The sequence below is a fragment of the Anolis carolinensis genome, chromosome 5, assembly GCF_035594765.1.
Source record: "Anolis carolinensis isolate JA03-04 chromosome 5, rAnoCar3.1.pri, whole genome shotgun sequence".
In the NCBI taxonomy this organism is placed as follows: Eukaryota; Metazoa; Chordata; class Lepidosauria; order Squamata; family Dactyloidae; genus Anolis; species Anolis carolinensis.
The window spans coordinates 170,587,485-170,603,930 of NC_085845.1; the positions used below are offsets into that span (position 1 = coordinate 170,587,485).

At 37.7% G+C, this 16,446-nt stretch overlaps 1 protein-coding gene across 1 annotated transcript in view; it reads right to left on the reverse strand.

The window, feature by feature from the left end:
- xpnpep3 (X-prolyl aminopeptidase 3) overlaps positions 1-16,294 on the reverse strand; it is a 30,765-nt gene extending 14,471 nt beyond the window's left edge. Inside the window, exons 1-5 of the mRNA XM_003221022.4 lie at positions 16,068-16,294; positions 10,942-11,058; positions 7,014-7,412; positions 2,698-2,900; positions 653-715 (exon numbers count right to left, since the gene is read on the reverse strand). Coding sequence (XP_003221070.2) covers positions 653-715; positions 2,698-2,900; positions 7,014-7,412; positions 10,942-11,058; positions 16,068-16,128 — 843 coding nt within the window. The 5' untranslated portion in view covers positions 16,129-16,294. The remainder of the gene's footprint in view (positions 1-652; positions 716-2,697; positions 2,901-7,013; positions 7,413-10,941; positions 11,059-16,067) is intronic.
- Positions 16,295-16,446: the final 152 nt, after the last annotated feature.

Below are 16,446 nucleotides of genomic sequence, written 5' to 3' on the forward strand. Positions count from 1 at the left end.
TCCATTGGTTAAACTGCTGCACAATGCTTTTGATTTTGGTCTATTTTGATAGCCAGATATTGAATTCTTAAGAGCATCAAATCAATCAAAGGATTTCCTAAATTATATGAAAGAAACATAGACAGTCTGGAGACGCTCCTAATGCCATTAACAAGCTCCCCATTGCAAATTCTGATCCTTAGTTTGTTCCTAACAAAGGAAAGCAAGGATTCTAGGTCAGTGCAATGAGTAACAGAGAAATCTTTGTACCGTCATTTTTGTAAGGGTGATTGTGGCCACACTTATAAAAATATGTGAAAGAATACCTATTATTGGTTTTAAGTGTCAATGGCTATGAGATTAAATACTTTTTGAGTAACGTATGCCAACATTTTAAATAGCTTTCTGGTTTCACCCTAACCTTTCCTGAAGCTTCATGTCTTTTATTCCTTTAAAAGGAAGGAAAATATTTCAGAAAAGATGTGTAATTGTTGCTGGCATTATCAAAGCCTTTTGTGAACTTCCCACTGTTGGTTTAGATGTTGAATTAGAAATATGTCCTACTGAATTCAGCAGAACTAAACTTTCAGGTAAATTTGCATAAGATTGCAATGTAAAAATGGACTGAATGAAGGACTGTGATGCTTCTTCAATGACCCAACAAAGCACATACCTTAGCATACAGAAATGCTTCATCCACTGGAGCTTTGCTTGCAAACATTGTCTCTACGAATGCCTGTCAAAACATAGTGAAAAGACTTCTATTAAACAGATAATTTAAAAAGGTTCCTTATATGCTAACTACCTTAAGTTAAAATATTTAATATTCTTCAAGTATTTTTTCTAAATAACTTATTTATGTCTATATTGACTTTTATGACTGTTTTTAATCATGTTGAAGTTTTACTGCTCAGTTTAATGTTTTATCTGATTTGTGCTGTCGTGTCTGGGCATGGCCCCATGTAAGCCGCCCCGAGTCCCTCCGGGGAGATGGGGCGGGATATAAGAATAAAATTATTATTATTATTATTATTATTATTATTATTATTATTATTATTATTATTATTATTTCCAGCAGGATATACAATAACTATTTTTACTACTCTATTCTCAGAATGTTTGTTAATTTTATAATTCACAAGCTCCACATTTGCCTAGGATAAGATTCTACTGTATCACAGATAGAAAATCTGTAGTCCTCCAGATGTAGTTGAACTACAGCTCTCAGCATCCTTAATCATGGCTGGGACTTAATGGTAATCAGAATTCAAAAACACCTGAAGGGCCATAGGTTTCCTGCTTGTAAAATATAGAATACTTTATACATTAATATTGTTCTCAATGAAACTTTGGGAATAACAGAATATTTATACTGCAGTCCTATACAAATTCACTGGAAAGACGATCCCCTGAATTCAATAGAACTTATTTCTAGGCTGACATTCAGAAGGATGCTTTTTTATCCATTTTGTAAATTTAAACAAATTTAGTTTTATCAACAATTTGCATGGTGAATTTTTAAAAACTTATAAAGAGCTGTACGTCAATAACACTGTAGATTTTCGATACTTATCTTTAGTCCATTTGCATCAGTTTCAAAGGGACTTATTTTTATTAATGTTAATTGCCCTAAGTAGGAAATGATGAATCTGAAAATCTGCAATTTGTAGGAATCACACATTATTAAGTCTATATTTCTGGACAAAACTTAATATTCCCAGTTGAAAAAACTAGTAATGAGCTCCAAATTTTGAATGCACATTATAAAAAGATTGCTGCCAAATATGATTATTTCTAAATGTAATTTCTGTTTGATCTTGTCCTAAAACAGGAGTCCCCAAACTTTTTAAACAGGGGGCCAGTTCACGATCCTTCAGACCATTGGAGGGCCGGACTATAGTTGGCCACCGAGCAATAATTAATAACAACAACAACAACAACAACAAAAAGAGTTGGAAGAGACCCCTTGGGCCATTTAGTCCAATCCCCTTCTGCCTTTGTGCACCAAAAGCACAAGCAAAGCACCCCTGACAAATGGCCACCCAGCCTCAATGTTAATAATAATAATAATAATAATAATAATAATAATAATAATAATAATAGGGTTGTAAGAGATGAAGAGACCCCTTGGATCATTTAGCCCAACCCCCTTCGGCCCTTGTGCTGTGGGGGCCGGATAAATGGCTTCGATGGGCCGCATCTGGCCCCCGGGCCTTAGTTTGGGGACCCCTGTCCTAAAATATCAGCAGTAATGTCCATAAATTAATCTTACAGACAGAAACCAATTTTGCCCTTGATGACTGTTGCATATCAAATATCTTTAATGGTAATTTCAGATCTAAAACCAATTAATTTTTATGATCTAAATTAAATATGTCTCTAAAGCTAAATAATGCAAAGTGTATTAAGTATACTTAGTTTCCTTTCACCTTACCCACTCATTCTTTTTGTTCATTCATTCATATTGGCCAAACTTACTGTGGTAGCTACCTGAGATTACACTGAATGTCTTGTGTCCTCAATGGCACATGTTTTCTGATAAAATGAGGTAGGGATATGACATTTTCTCGGTATGACCAACTTAAAAACAAAACAAAACAGAACAGGTCTGGAGAAAGATCCCACCAGAATCCAACAAATAAAATTTTCATCTCACTCCCCATTTGGCAGTAGCTTTTATACTGACATCTTGCTGAAAAAGACAGCATTGCCTCATACCTGGGCTGTCACCTTGCCTGCAATTTTCATCCTCTCAATCTCTGCAGAAGATTTAACTAGCCGTAAATTTTGTACTAGATGCCGGATAGATCGGATTCGGTTCTTGCTTCTAGCCTTGACCTCAGCTAGGTGCAGCAGGTAATCAGAATGGAGCTGTGAATGCACAGGTTTAGCAAAATCATACCAAACCATACAAGACTCATCTGTGAAACAAAATATAAATATGCATATTTATATTAGCTAAATAAATTTTAGGCAAATTTAGAACCTGCACACTCCTGCTCAACTATAAAGATCTGTTGGTCTCACCATATAAAGAAATAGTTCAGTTCCTCAATTTTTTTATTATCAGGCAGTCTTCCTTTGATCTTCCATTATTGTTGAAAGTTTTTAAAGGAATTATAAATATGAAGACTACTTGCCAAAACAACTTTTTATGTTCCACTAATATACCAGACTACACTACTAACTTCTTTAATAATCATTCCGCAAAGAAAGGGGTCTGGTAAGGAACAGAATTTAAATAAGCATTATACTGTGGAAAGTTACAGATTGCCAAATAGATTATAGCAGGTATTTTCATGGATCATAGTCCTCATCAGATATATGAAGTGTTATCCAACATTGTATTAACATGTATGAAAAATGAATACAAACATGACTGGCAGGAAAAAATGTACTTAGGTCAAAATGATATAGAATGCAGGTAACAATGACTGTTACATTTACATTATTGACACCAGTTGTTCATAAAACTAGAGGACAGTGTGGTGTTGTTTGAGTACCGGACTAGGAGTCATAGATCTGGGTCTACACTTAACCATGGAAAACCACCAGGTGACTGTATGCAAGTCACACTTTCTCAGCTTCAGAAGGCAATGGTAACTCTCTTGCAAACAAGTATTGTAAAGAAAACTCAGTGATAGGTTTGCCTTAGGGTTTCCATAAGATGGAAATAATTTGACAGAACACAACAAAAAATCCGCAAACCTCAATGAAGTGTAACTCGGATTCATTTTCTCTCCTCTTGATATTTCTTTGTTCTACAAATGCTACTTTAAGATCAGTGACAAAGTGTCAGGGCATCGATGGCAATTAAATGTTTTCTCCGTTTTTAAATACTGGTATTTCAAGTGAAAGGTTTCCATCCATTTATTGGTTTACAAAGAGATAAGCCTATCTGCTCTGTATAAAAGGCATATATAGCTGAAACGCAGTAGTAGGCATGTATACATCAGTTTGGAAGATGAGGAAGTGAATGAGCCAATTTTACTGATACTAGGCAAGATACAATGCAGGACTTCTGCCTGTGGTACTGTGGAATGTAGCAGAAGAGGTTTGTCACCTCTTTCCACTACAGCTCCTGGTGTACCATAAAAACTTGCTCAGAAAGGCTGTAAAAACCCCTGGAACCAGTTCTGAGCAGCTCAATTAACTACAGAAATGAAGGATGGGCCATTCCTTTCTGTGTTTGTTGCCAAAGCAGCGTTTTAAGTCATTCTCATGTACTGTTATTTTGTTGTTGAAGGCTTTCACTGGGTTGCTGAGTTTTCCTGGCTGTATGGCCATGTTCCAGAGGCATTCTCTTCTGACATTTTGCCCACATCTATGGCAGGCATCCTCAGAGATTGTGAGGTCTGTTGGAAACTAGGCAATTGAGGTTTATATATCTGTGGAATGTTCAGGGTGTGAAAAAGAACTCTTGTCTGTTTGAGGAAGGTGAGAATGTTGCCATTGGACACATTGATTAGCATTAAATAGCCTTGCAGCTTCGAAGACTGGCTGCATCCTGCCTGGAGAAATCCTTTGTTGGGAGGTGTTAGCTTGCCCTTATTATTTCCTGTTTGGAATTCCCCTGTTTTCTGAGTGCTGTTCTCTATTTATTGTCCTGATTTTAGAGTTTTTAAATACTGGTTGCCAGATTTTGTTCATTTTCATGTTTTTCTCCTTTCTATTGAAATTGTCCACATGCTTGTGGATTTCTGTAGCTTCTCTGTGTAGGGAGAAAGCAGCCAGGCTTTGAAGCTGCAAAGGTATTCAATGCTAATCAAGGTTGCCAATTGCAACATTCACACTTGCCTCAAACAGACAAGAGTTTTTTTCTCCCACCCCGAACATTCCACAGATATATAAATTCCACTTGCTGAGTTTCCAGCAGACCTCGCAACCTCTGAGGATGCCTTCCATAGACATGGGCGAAATGTCAGGAGAGAATGTTTCTGGATCAGGCCATACAGCCTGGAAAACTCACAGCAACCTACTGTCATTTCGTTTCTGGATAAAATTATAGAAGCAAATTGACATCCAGGTTTGGGACGGAATCTTGTTTCTGTCTCTGGATCTTACCTATGTGGCCTTCTGTTGCTAGTAAATAATAGTTGCATATAGTGTTGTGCGTGGTATTTGTTCCATTTGTGTATTCGTTTCGTACCGTCCATTCAGAAGGCATGAAACGAAAGACCCCATTTTCTGATGAAACAAAAGATGACATGAAAGAGAAAGCTGCACGGTCACTATGGTTTTTTTTCATTTTCAGGCCATATGATTTTCCAGGGGAGTTCTTCTGCAATCATAAGAGGAGGAGGAGACTGTTGACCAATCAGAGGCCAAAGAAACAGTATTGTGGCCACTGGCCACAAGCTATTTAAGGGGGTGACAGCTCCTAAAGCACCCATTGCAGGCACGTCTTTTGCTGGCTTCAGTGGCCTGCTTGCCTTTTGCCTTGCTTTGCTTTAGGGGTCTTGCCTTTCTTTGCTGCTTCCTTCCTTGCCTTGCTGGTGGGGAAAGATTTATATTTTATTTTTTGCCTGGCTGCTTGGCATATTTTTTTAAATTAAAAGGAAGGGGCTGGGAGTTTTGAAGGGGTGTGGGCTGAGTTTGGCTGGGGGGCGTGTGTGGGACTTTGCGGGCTTTGGGGGTGGGAGGAAGAAGGGCATTTCTCTATTGTAGCTACTAGGTAGCTAGCTTTGCTGTACTTTAATATTTAAAATTCTTTAAATATTTTCTTCTTAATTAACCCCTCCCTTTCCTCCCCCCCCCAATTGTTTTAAAAAAGAAATATTTTTCAAAGGAAATAAATTATTGGGCTTCTCTTTTCAGTTTAGAAATCAAACCTGTCTCTCTCTATAGTTGGTCCTTGGAAAATCTACTCTTTTATTTCTGCCTATCTTTCTGCATTGTCTCTGGCATGGGTCCTCCCTCTCCTTTAAGCTGTTACAGAGAACAAATAGAATAGAATAAATATTATTTGATACAATATACTTAGGAAAGCAAATACATTTTTGGGCTCCTGTTGTATAATACCTTATTAAAAAAACCACTTTCTCTAATCAAACCTTCAATCTTTCTCTATAAATGGCCCTTGGGAAAACTATAATTTTTTAAATCCCTTTAGTACCTTTGCATTTCCTATTGAATGCTTTAAAGGGGATTGTATTTATAAAAAGAAAAAAATCTCTAAAAACTTTAAAAGTTGGTGGGCTAAAAGGGGTCAATATGCCCTCCATGTGTGGTGATTTTCACTCCTCTAGCCCTAAATATGAGGGGAGGGTGAGCCTAGGAAGCCCTCCCATTGCCGTCAATGGTCTGAAAATTTTCATATTTTCGGATGCGAGACCAAAATTCCTTTTGGATATGGCCCTGTTTTCAGAAGCAGCAAACAAAAACAAAAACAGTTCTGAAACGAATGAAACTAAACAAAATGGAAAGCTATTCCATACAAAATGCACATTACTAATTGCATATAGTAAAATTCATTTTTTCTCTTTTCTTGCTACAGACCAATATGGCTTCCTTATTGAGAGCTGTAACCGTTCAAGCTCATTTTCTCCAAGGGCTATACCAGCCTTATGATTGTCTTTAAATGGCCATTTGTATTTGCAAGACTATATAAATGTAACTATGTTGCCCTGGTACTGAAAGCCTCATAGGCCACATAAAATGACATGACAGGCTGGATTCAGTCCACGGGCCTTGTGTTTGACATGTATGGCCTAAACGTTCTCAAGAAATAAGTTAAATTACACCATTTTACACCAATATCCATGTACACCAATAGTCATTTTTGTTAGTGTTTTGCAACCAAAAATAAAACTGCTCAGTCTACCACAGAGTCACAGGAAAAAAAGAATTCCTAACTATTAACTTTCTTCCAATTTATACTTTCTGTTGAGATCATATTGGTGGTGATTGCAATTATGGACTAAAGGTTCAAGAATTTGCATTCTGATCTTCTTGGATTAAACTGCCCCCAAATTTCACAAACCATGCCAAAAACTTGCTGTGTGTTCCATATATGACACCTGCATTTTCCTTACCTTTCAATTTTGCTACCAGATGTCTAAATTCTTCTATATTATATGCTTCATCCACACCTGTGAGAGCCATTGCACCATCCGTACCAGATCGTGGTCCATCCCACAGTTCTCTGCTTGGATCCCGCCGGGGAACAAAGAGCAGAGCTTTGTGGGAAGGCAAGGGTTTGCCAGGCACACTTTGCAGCACTAAGATGCTATCAGGCTCCTGGAACCCACATAGGTACAGAAAGTTAGTCTCTTGATGGAAGGTGTACGGAATATCATTGCTCATGTAGTAGGTGGGATTGGAGAGCAGAATCACTGTATGGTCCATTCCTTGCACCTCTTTATTTATCCGAGCCATGAGCTTGTGTCTACGGAGAGCATATTCAACTTGCGACACCCCTGGCGTTACTTCTCCTGTGGCGAGAAATCAAAGATACATCTATTTTTATGTGCCCCATTAATGTAGTTATTAGACTTCTTTGTTGTACTACTAAGATCACTGATCTCCCTTCTTCAGAATTTTATGCTTAATCTCATGCCCCTATCCACTCTTTGTTCTATTCTAAAGTGTTCAAATGTCCAGTGTTTTAAATGAAATAATCCTTTATAAATGTTAGTGTATTTTTGTTGAACTTGAATTCTGAAGGCAATCCAAAGGATAAAGTAACATAAGAATGTTAATTTTATATTATAAGAAGCGTCAGGGTATAAATTTAAATACTGAGCTGTTGTAACTCTTGTACATTGAATGGACAATAGTAGTGCTGATTGTACTCTTGGGGTGATGGCAGATGGGATACTGGATTTCCCAAAGAAAAATTTCCAACAAATGCCCAATTTCTAACAGTAAATAATAAGACATACTATTTTTAGTATGTATTTTAAACTATATACCTGATGGCTCCAAGGAAAAGTTCTCTTTCTGAGAACTTCAGATTTAATCTTTCAACTACATACCGGTATTTATCTGCAATGAACGCAAAGTACATTTCACATTTAACAAATGTGAACTGAAGACATAAGAGCTGCTAACAGCAAATGAAGTACATTGTTGAATGAATTCAAGATCATGACCTATCATTGAATTATGAACTTAGACATGTTACTGAAGTTAATAAAATTTCCCTTGTGATTTTAAAACTGCACTCTTCAACTAGAATCTTAAGCAAAATTATTTTGAAGTCACTGTAAAATTCAATTTACGGATGCATATATACATTTAGGATAACATTCTTAGTATTCTGAGTTGTAGGTAAGATATTATTCCTATAACTTAAACTTTAAAGATGTATGCCTAAAACATATTTTTATTACTATATATAACAAAGTTATGTTTGGAAAATAGTTGTTATGTATAACATTTTGAGTTGAGCTCATTAATGCTTTGAATGAAGTTCATAGAAAGAATGCTCTTGACATTCACTAATGCAAAGGGAAACAGGATTTTTCCAGATCTGTTTTCCCCTTCCAGATCTGCGCACTTCAAAATCCCTGTCCAAAATGGTTGGAGAATGTTATAGGAAATGACCCAATTAGCTGTAGAAAAGAGATTCTACAAAAAAAAATTGCCTTCCCTGTTTTTGTCAACATGTGCTTCCACTGGATTTTAAAAAATTGTATTTTTGAAACCAAGCGATTATGACAACTGAATAGACTGGTTCAGAAAGCGCATGCTTCTGGATTCCAATGCCTAGAGGGAACAGCAAGAAAAGACTACTGCCTTCATGCCCTAGTTTTGTTCTTGGAAATGTATGACTGGCCACTGTGGTAAACTTGATACTAAATTAAATGGTTTGATTCAATAGGGCTTTTCCTGGAATTTAAGGGGCAGAAAATGCTAATTGCTACGAATAGTTATAAATGCAGTTCAATAATGAGTTTGCTCTTGATGTTTAATGTACCCAAGATTTTATATGAAACATCACACTTTTAAAATCTGTATCCCATAACAAGATATTCTAATTTCGCAAAGTAACATTTTGATGGAAAATTGACATAAGAAAAGAGTTAATAATAATAAACTCATATAATTTAGGCATTCCACAACATTTCCCCATGTTTTATTCACTTGCCCTGTATAATTATTTTAGAACAATAAATAAACAGTCAGATGGGACAAAATATCCCAACAAATCTACTGGTCTTTGTTGTTGAGGTCTATTAAGAATGAGCCAATATAATATGTTGGGGCAAGAATAGTAAAATATATTTCAATGAAGCAGAAGTGACATGCATTGCTTCTCAGTAAATTAGCCTCATTTGGAGAAATTAATTCCCTGGGGAAACTATAGAATTTGTATTGGGAATATTAAGTTCTATCCTACAGAGCTTTAAATCTAATCATCACTGTGTTGGATTTCCCAAACTAGGCGCTTGAGATTAGTGCAGACATCCTGGAGCAATATTTACACATGATTGCAATTAATTTCACAAATCAGGATAATTTCCAATATAAATGTGCCAAACTTATTCTGTTATAGGATTTCTAAAAGCTCATTCTGAAAAAATGTTGAAGAAGAGGAAGAACACTTAGCAGTAGAGTGCAGACCCATACAGTGTTTACAGTGGAAAAAAACCTGACAATTTTAATTTGGTGGCAAAGAGGGATGATGAAATAATACACAAAGAGTGATAGAGGAAGGTTGCATTTCTATGTGTATTTATTCAAAGGAGACAACTACAACATAGAAATACAGGTACATAAGATAAAAACACAGGTTTGGAAAAATAAAAGAAGTAAATCATACCATACAAACTAAAGTAACCCAGAAAAAAAGACACTTGCTTTTGGATGACTGCCTGATTGAACAAATATTCAATAATACCCTCTCCTGTCTAACAGGAAGAAAAAAAATAGTTCATACAGGAGAAAATTCTTAGCTAAGCCTGATTCCATAATAGGGCAGCTCTCCTGGTTGTAAATACATGACTGCTTGAATGTAAACTTCAGCAGGAAACACTGTCATGAGGTTAGGACTACCTTTATGCTAGACATCTGATGATAAATGTCAAAAATGAGGAAACATTTTCCTTTCTCTTTCCTCTCAAAAGTGTACTTTCAATTATTTTCCCCACTAGTGGATGAGTCCAGCCTTTAATAATCTGAATTGAGATTTCCAATTGACGTAGTTGGGCACTGGAACTGAACTGACATTAACTACACTTGTGCCAGAACAAGATGATACTTCTTGTTGATATTTTGTTGTACTGGTATTTTGTTTTTAAAAACAACAGCAAATATATATATTTTGCTCAAATTTAAATCTGTGATTTGAGCAAACCAAGATATTTCTTAACATTTTAGCCTATTTTTCTATCCAAAGATAATCACAATATCTAACAAAGTAAAAAAATGGTAAAAATTAAAACTTGTCATAAAAAGAAGCAAAACTTGTTGGAATGAAGCTGCCTTCACCATCCACCAGAAAACTAGTAAAAACAGATCATTCTTTATTGAAGTTGGCCTTACTTCTAAAGACATGTCTTGGTGCCATGACATGACATTTTGGTTGTTATGCCTAGAACAGTAAAAGACTACAAGATGGGGGTCTTCTACAGGGCTCTTAGTTTTTGGACGCGTTCTTACACAATAACATAATTCTTATAAATTGCAATAATTAGCATATCATGTTTTCAGTTGTTTCAATAATTGAAATTATTGCTGCCCATCTGTGATTCATTAATGCACAGGTGATGTCATATTTAGAGAATTATAAGAAATGCCTTCTGACCTAGGACACAAGTAGGAATTCCATGAAAGGTGTACAATTGTTTTCCTTATTATATTACTCTAAAGAAATAGCATGAAAGGATCTGACCTCACAACAGAGAAATGGTATCTGTAACTACTATACAAACTTGCCAAGAAGGAAGTCATGTTGAACAGATGCTGGGTCTTATTTCTAAGTAACTCTACTTAGGACAATGTAATAATGATTCTTACCTGCTTTGAGAAGATGAGGGTGTGTAAAAGGGCTGGGTTGGCCTAGGTACCGGTTTGGGATCTTCTTTTGCTGAACTGGCAGGATGGACAAATTCCGAAAGAAACAGAACTTGCAGCCTAAAAGTAAACAGCCGCACTTTGTCAGGCTGAAAATACTTTTCCTTTGTACCCATAAGCAGCCAAGTCATCTTACTTTGCTTCCTATGATACATTCCTGTCTAACATTTCAATATTTACATAACATGTTGGATACTAGTTTCAGCATTTGTGAACTTCTGCCCTCTAGTTCTTCTTAGAAATAAATTCCCATTACATCGATCACTGACCTTACCTTGCTGGGGCTAAAGGTTGGAGTGTTACAACATTTGGGGGTTTCTTTCCTGTACTTTTGTTAATTAACAATTAACAAAATAGTGCATGGATACTTGCCAATGCACTAAAAAAAGGTCAGGGCTAACAATTCCAAAGCATTAAATTTTTATTTATTTATTTTGTTTTAATATATGATGTTTCAGGCAACACTAAAACAAAAAGAACCTTTGATATTCAGAGGGATAAAACAGCACACACCTTTTTGCCTTGAGTATTTAAACTGCAACTGCTGATGAGACAGTGGTTCTGATATCACGGTTTATATGTTAAAAATTGCCCAGTGTCTTCCACAATCCAAGTAAAATATTTACTAAACAGCCAGTGAGGTACAAAGAAGGGAAAGGTTGTATACTTCGCGATTCTTCTACTAACAATTACAATTAAATCTGACAAAATGTAAAGTGAAAATTTAATCTTTATTAAATGCTACATAGGAAAAAAACAAGAAAAACAAGAAATAGAAATTATTTAAGTGAATTTCATTTTAGGTGTGAACTTCCATTTTTTGTAAGAGAAAAATACAGCACCTTTGTTCTCTGGAAGTCAGCATGGTTGTCACTGGACACTAAATGTATTTTAGTCCAGTTCTCAAAGCACTTTACCAAAATAGACATTTTTGGATGTGAAGCTGAAATTTGCTGAGGGTGAGAGAATCAAAGACTTCTTTAAAGAGAAATATAAAGGTCTGATTCCATAGAATTATGGAGTCATAGTTTGGTGAGGCCCTAGCACATTTGGGCAGAGAACAGTAAAAACCTCGTAAAATTACAACTCCAAGAATTCCATCACATTGAGCCATGGTAATTGAAGCGGTGTTAAATTGCATTAATTCTACAGTGTAGATGCATCCTAACTCAATGCCAACTTTTCTGAGCCCTGTGTAGCTCAGGCTACACAATCACAATCTAAAATTTAATTTTGTAAGAGCCAGTCCAGCTGAACTCAATATACAGGTGAACATACATAGGCTCACTAAAATTAATAAGGACTACAGTTGTACCTGTTTCCCAGACAAATTCCACTACCAATAGGAACTCCCTGAGGATTATTTCCTGAAAAATATCTCTTTAGCTTCTATTATATGGGAACCCCATGGTTGACAAAAACCCTGACATAGAAGCTTCTTTCCACTTTCTATGCAAAATGGCACTACCTAGAAGAATCCTCCATCTTGTGTGACTGTGGAGCAGAACAAACAACCTCGCATATGTATACTTGCCCACAATGCCCTGCTTTATGTACAAAGGAAGAATTGTTGAAAGCAGTAGCTGTTGCCCGTTTTTGGTCAAAAACTATTTAATTGCTTGTGTTCCCTCTATTTTTTATCATTTTTATATTTATTTATGCAATGCTTTTGACACAAAATAAATAAATTGAATTATTCTCATCTTTCTCAGTTTCTTATATTTAGCGGGAAGATTTGTACTAACATTAGCCCTGACAAGTCACTGATGAAGGGCTGGAGAAACACAAAATTTCAGCATTAGGTTGCAGCAGCCCTTCAGCTATAAACAATACAATAAAAGCACGAGTCAGGCATTTTAGTCAATTCTATTGTACTTTTGTGGCCCTGCCTACAACAGACCAGGTAAACAGCAGCTACCTCCAGAGTCCCTTTCTGAGCATGCGTGAACAAGAAAACAGGGTGACAACCAAAGACGTAAGTTAACCTCACCAGCTTTGTTGTTGTGCGCCTTCAACGCCCCACAGCATTTTGAAATAAGATTGCAGTGCAGCTTTATATAGAATTCGACATGCCTAACCTGTTGATTTCAGTTGAGTTGGTCATATCTACCCTAAGGTTAGGCACACTAACCAAAGCCAAAGCACTGGTCTTTTTTCGATACTGACATTAAAACATATGGTGATACACATCTGTACTGATGGGTTTTCTTAGCTCACATACCTTCTATTGTATATACTTTGGAGGACAATAAAGATGTAAAAAGTCTGTAAAAACTATTGTTTAACATTCATTTTCATAATTAATTAGCTATAATGGAATATGTAAAAAAAGCCTTTATTGTGTAATTGCAATAAATTCCTCCAATGACTAATGTAGAAATATTTTTCTTAAAAACTAATAGGTCCTTTTAGATAAAATAAACAGAAGGCTTAGACTGTTACACTGGACAATGATTTATTTTATTATTTATTTATTTTTATCCCGCTTTTTTCCATGGGTGGGACTCAAAGTGGCGAACAAATGGTTAAAAAACAATTACATAATACAAGAACACAACATCATTCCCCCAACACAACCACGTAAACAATAAATAAACACATTACCCAGACACATTATATAAACCATATAAATAAGCATAATAAATAAGATTTGTCATTATCTTTAAAAATCCTCTGGGATTCACGAAGCTCCAATCTTTGGTCATGTGAACCTTGCCACATTGAAATAGCTGTCAGGGATGACTGTTGGCAGTAATCACTGGCTGCCTAGTCATAGCTTATTATGGGTTGTTGGGGAAGGCCTGATTCCATAGAAAGGTTTTAACCTGGGAGCTAAAGGTCAGTAATGAGGGGGCCGAACGCACCTCTTTAGGGAGGGAGTTCCAGAGCCACGGGGCCACCACCGAAAAGGCCCTCTCTCATATCCCCACCAACCGTACTTGCGACGGTGGTGGGACTGAGAGAAGGGCCTCTCCTGATTATCTAAGGGCTAGTGTGGGCTGATAGCAGGAGACACAGTCCTTAAAATAGGCTGGGCCCAAGCCATTTAGGGCTTTATAGGCTAAAGCCAGCACCTTGAATTGCGCGTGGAAACAAACTGGAAACCAGTGTAACTGCTTTAGGATATAGTTCTTTCCCTACATCTCACTCCCGTGAGCAGTCTAGCTGCTGACCTTTGTACCAATAGAAGTTTCTGAACGCTCTTCTGGGGCAGCTCCACATAGAGTGTGTTACAGCAGTCTAATGTGAATGTGACTAAGACGTGTACTACCAATGTGTATGATTTGCCTGTGTATGATTAGTGGCTTGAAGTTACAATGAATTTCAAAAAGCAGGAAGGTTCTATTAGTTTGTTATCCATCTTGAGGCTTCACTAAGAGTGCCTTTACACTGTAGATCAAATTAATTCAGCTTCAATAGCAGTGAGTCACTTTAACAGTCATGGCTCAAAATTATGGAAATCCTGCATTATTTCTAGTGTAGATGCACGTTTTGCCATACACTTTGCAAAAACCATGCCTCTTTCATGATCTCAGTCATAAATGTAGATGTTTGTGTTTTTGTGTCAGGAATGAATTGAGAAACTGCAAGTCACTTCTGGTGTGAGAGAATTGGCCATCTGCAAGGATGTTGCCCAGGGGATGCCTGGATGTATTACCATCCTGTAGGTGGCTTCTCTTATGTCCCCACATGAGAAGCTGGAGCTGACAGACAGGAACTCACTCCACTCCCTAGATTTGAACTGCTGACCTTCTGGCCAGCAGTCCTGACAGCATGAGGGTTTAACCCATTGCGCCATCGGGGGCTCCTATGTAGATGTTGAAATAGTTTTAGTGACCTTAGACATTAAAAAACATGCTTTTTTCTTTACATGAGATCTAGGGTGCATCTATTCTAGACTGTACAATTAATGCAGCTTGACACCACTTTAACTGTCCTGGCTTCATGCAATGGAATCCTGGAAGTTATAGTTTGATGAGGCTCTATCACTCTTTGGCAGAGAAGGCCAAAGGCTGGTCATGCCTATTTTATAATCATGGTCATTGATTTTTGCTGAACACGGCCTGATGGAGCCTCAATACTGCTGTTTTTCTTTTATGTTAACTGTGTTTTATATGGATTGTTTTATTTAACGATTTGATTTTACAGGTTGGTTTTGTTTTACTGGATTGTTGCTTTTATGTATATTGAACTTTTTATTTCATATGTAAGCCACACCGAGTCCTTTTAGGGAGATGATGGCAGGATATAAAAAAAAGTTATTACTATTACTATTATTTGTAAAACTACAACTCCCAGGATTTAATTGCATTGACCTGTGGCAGTTCAAGTGGTGTCAGACTGCATTAATTCTTTAGATACACCCACTGAGTGGTTCTACACCAGTGATTCTCAACCTGGGGTCCCTAGATGTTTTTGGCTTTACAACTCCCAGAAATCCCAGCCAGTTTACCAGCTGTTAAGATTTCTGGGAGTTGAAGGCCAAAAGCATCTGTGGACTCCAGGTTGAGAACCACTGTTCTACACAGAAAGGAACTCTAGGGATGTACCCACACTGTGGAATTAATAGAATTAATGCAGTTTGGCAACACTTTAACTGTCATGGCTCAATGACTGTGGAATCCTGGGAGTCGTAGTGGGATGAAGGGCCAGCACTCTGGCAGAGAAGACCAAAGACCTCGTAGAATGACAACTCCCAGGATCCCATAGCATTGACCCAGGACAGTTAAAGTGATGTCAAACTGCATTAAAACTACAGTGTTGATCAGGCTTGGGCAAATTTGGGCCTTCCAGGTGTTTTGGACTCCAACTCCCACCATTCCGCACAGCCTCAGGCCTTTTCCTTTTCCCCCTCAGCCGCTTAAAGGAAGGGAAAGGAAGGGGGCTGAGGCTGTGAGGGATGGTGGGAGTTGAAACACCTGGAGAGAGGGCCCAAGTTTGCCCATGCCTGGTGTAGATGTAGCCCCGAATACCCTCTGAATACTGAGAAAGAAGGCAGCTACATAACACGAGTTGACGTGAGTAACTCCTAGCTTTTCCCGTCTTTAGAAGGAAAGGAAGACTCTGACCTGAGAGACAGCGCTTGCCCTTTATGGGCTGGATCAGCCTCTGGACTGGGAACCGCACCATGGCTGAGCCCAGACCCACCGTTTCTCGGAGGAAACGCCAGCAAGCCCCCGCTCCCTCTCATGGGCCGACTTCCCCGGGCTCAAAAAAACACCCTCGAACAACCACCCGCACGTTTCCGAGGGCCTCTCCCCTACTGGGTCCCTGCTTGATGGCGTCATCACGCCTTTGCCATACCGCCTTTTTGCTTCAGAGCTTCCGGAAATGACGGTTAGGATTACATAGCCATTCACAGCAAAGGCCTGATTTAGAAAGTGCCACCGCTCGCTTCGAGTCAGGGGCGGTTTTGAGGTCCCATAACCCCTTAGTCGATTTAAGACA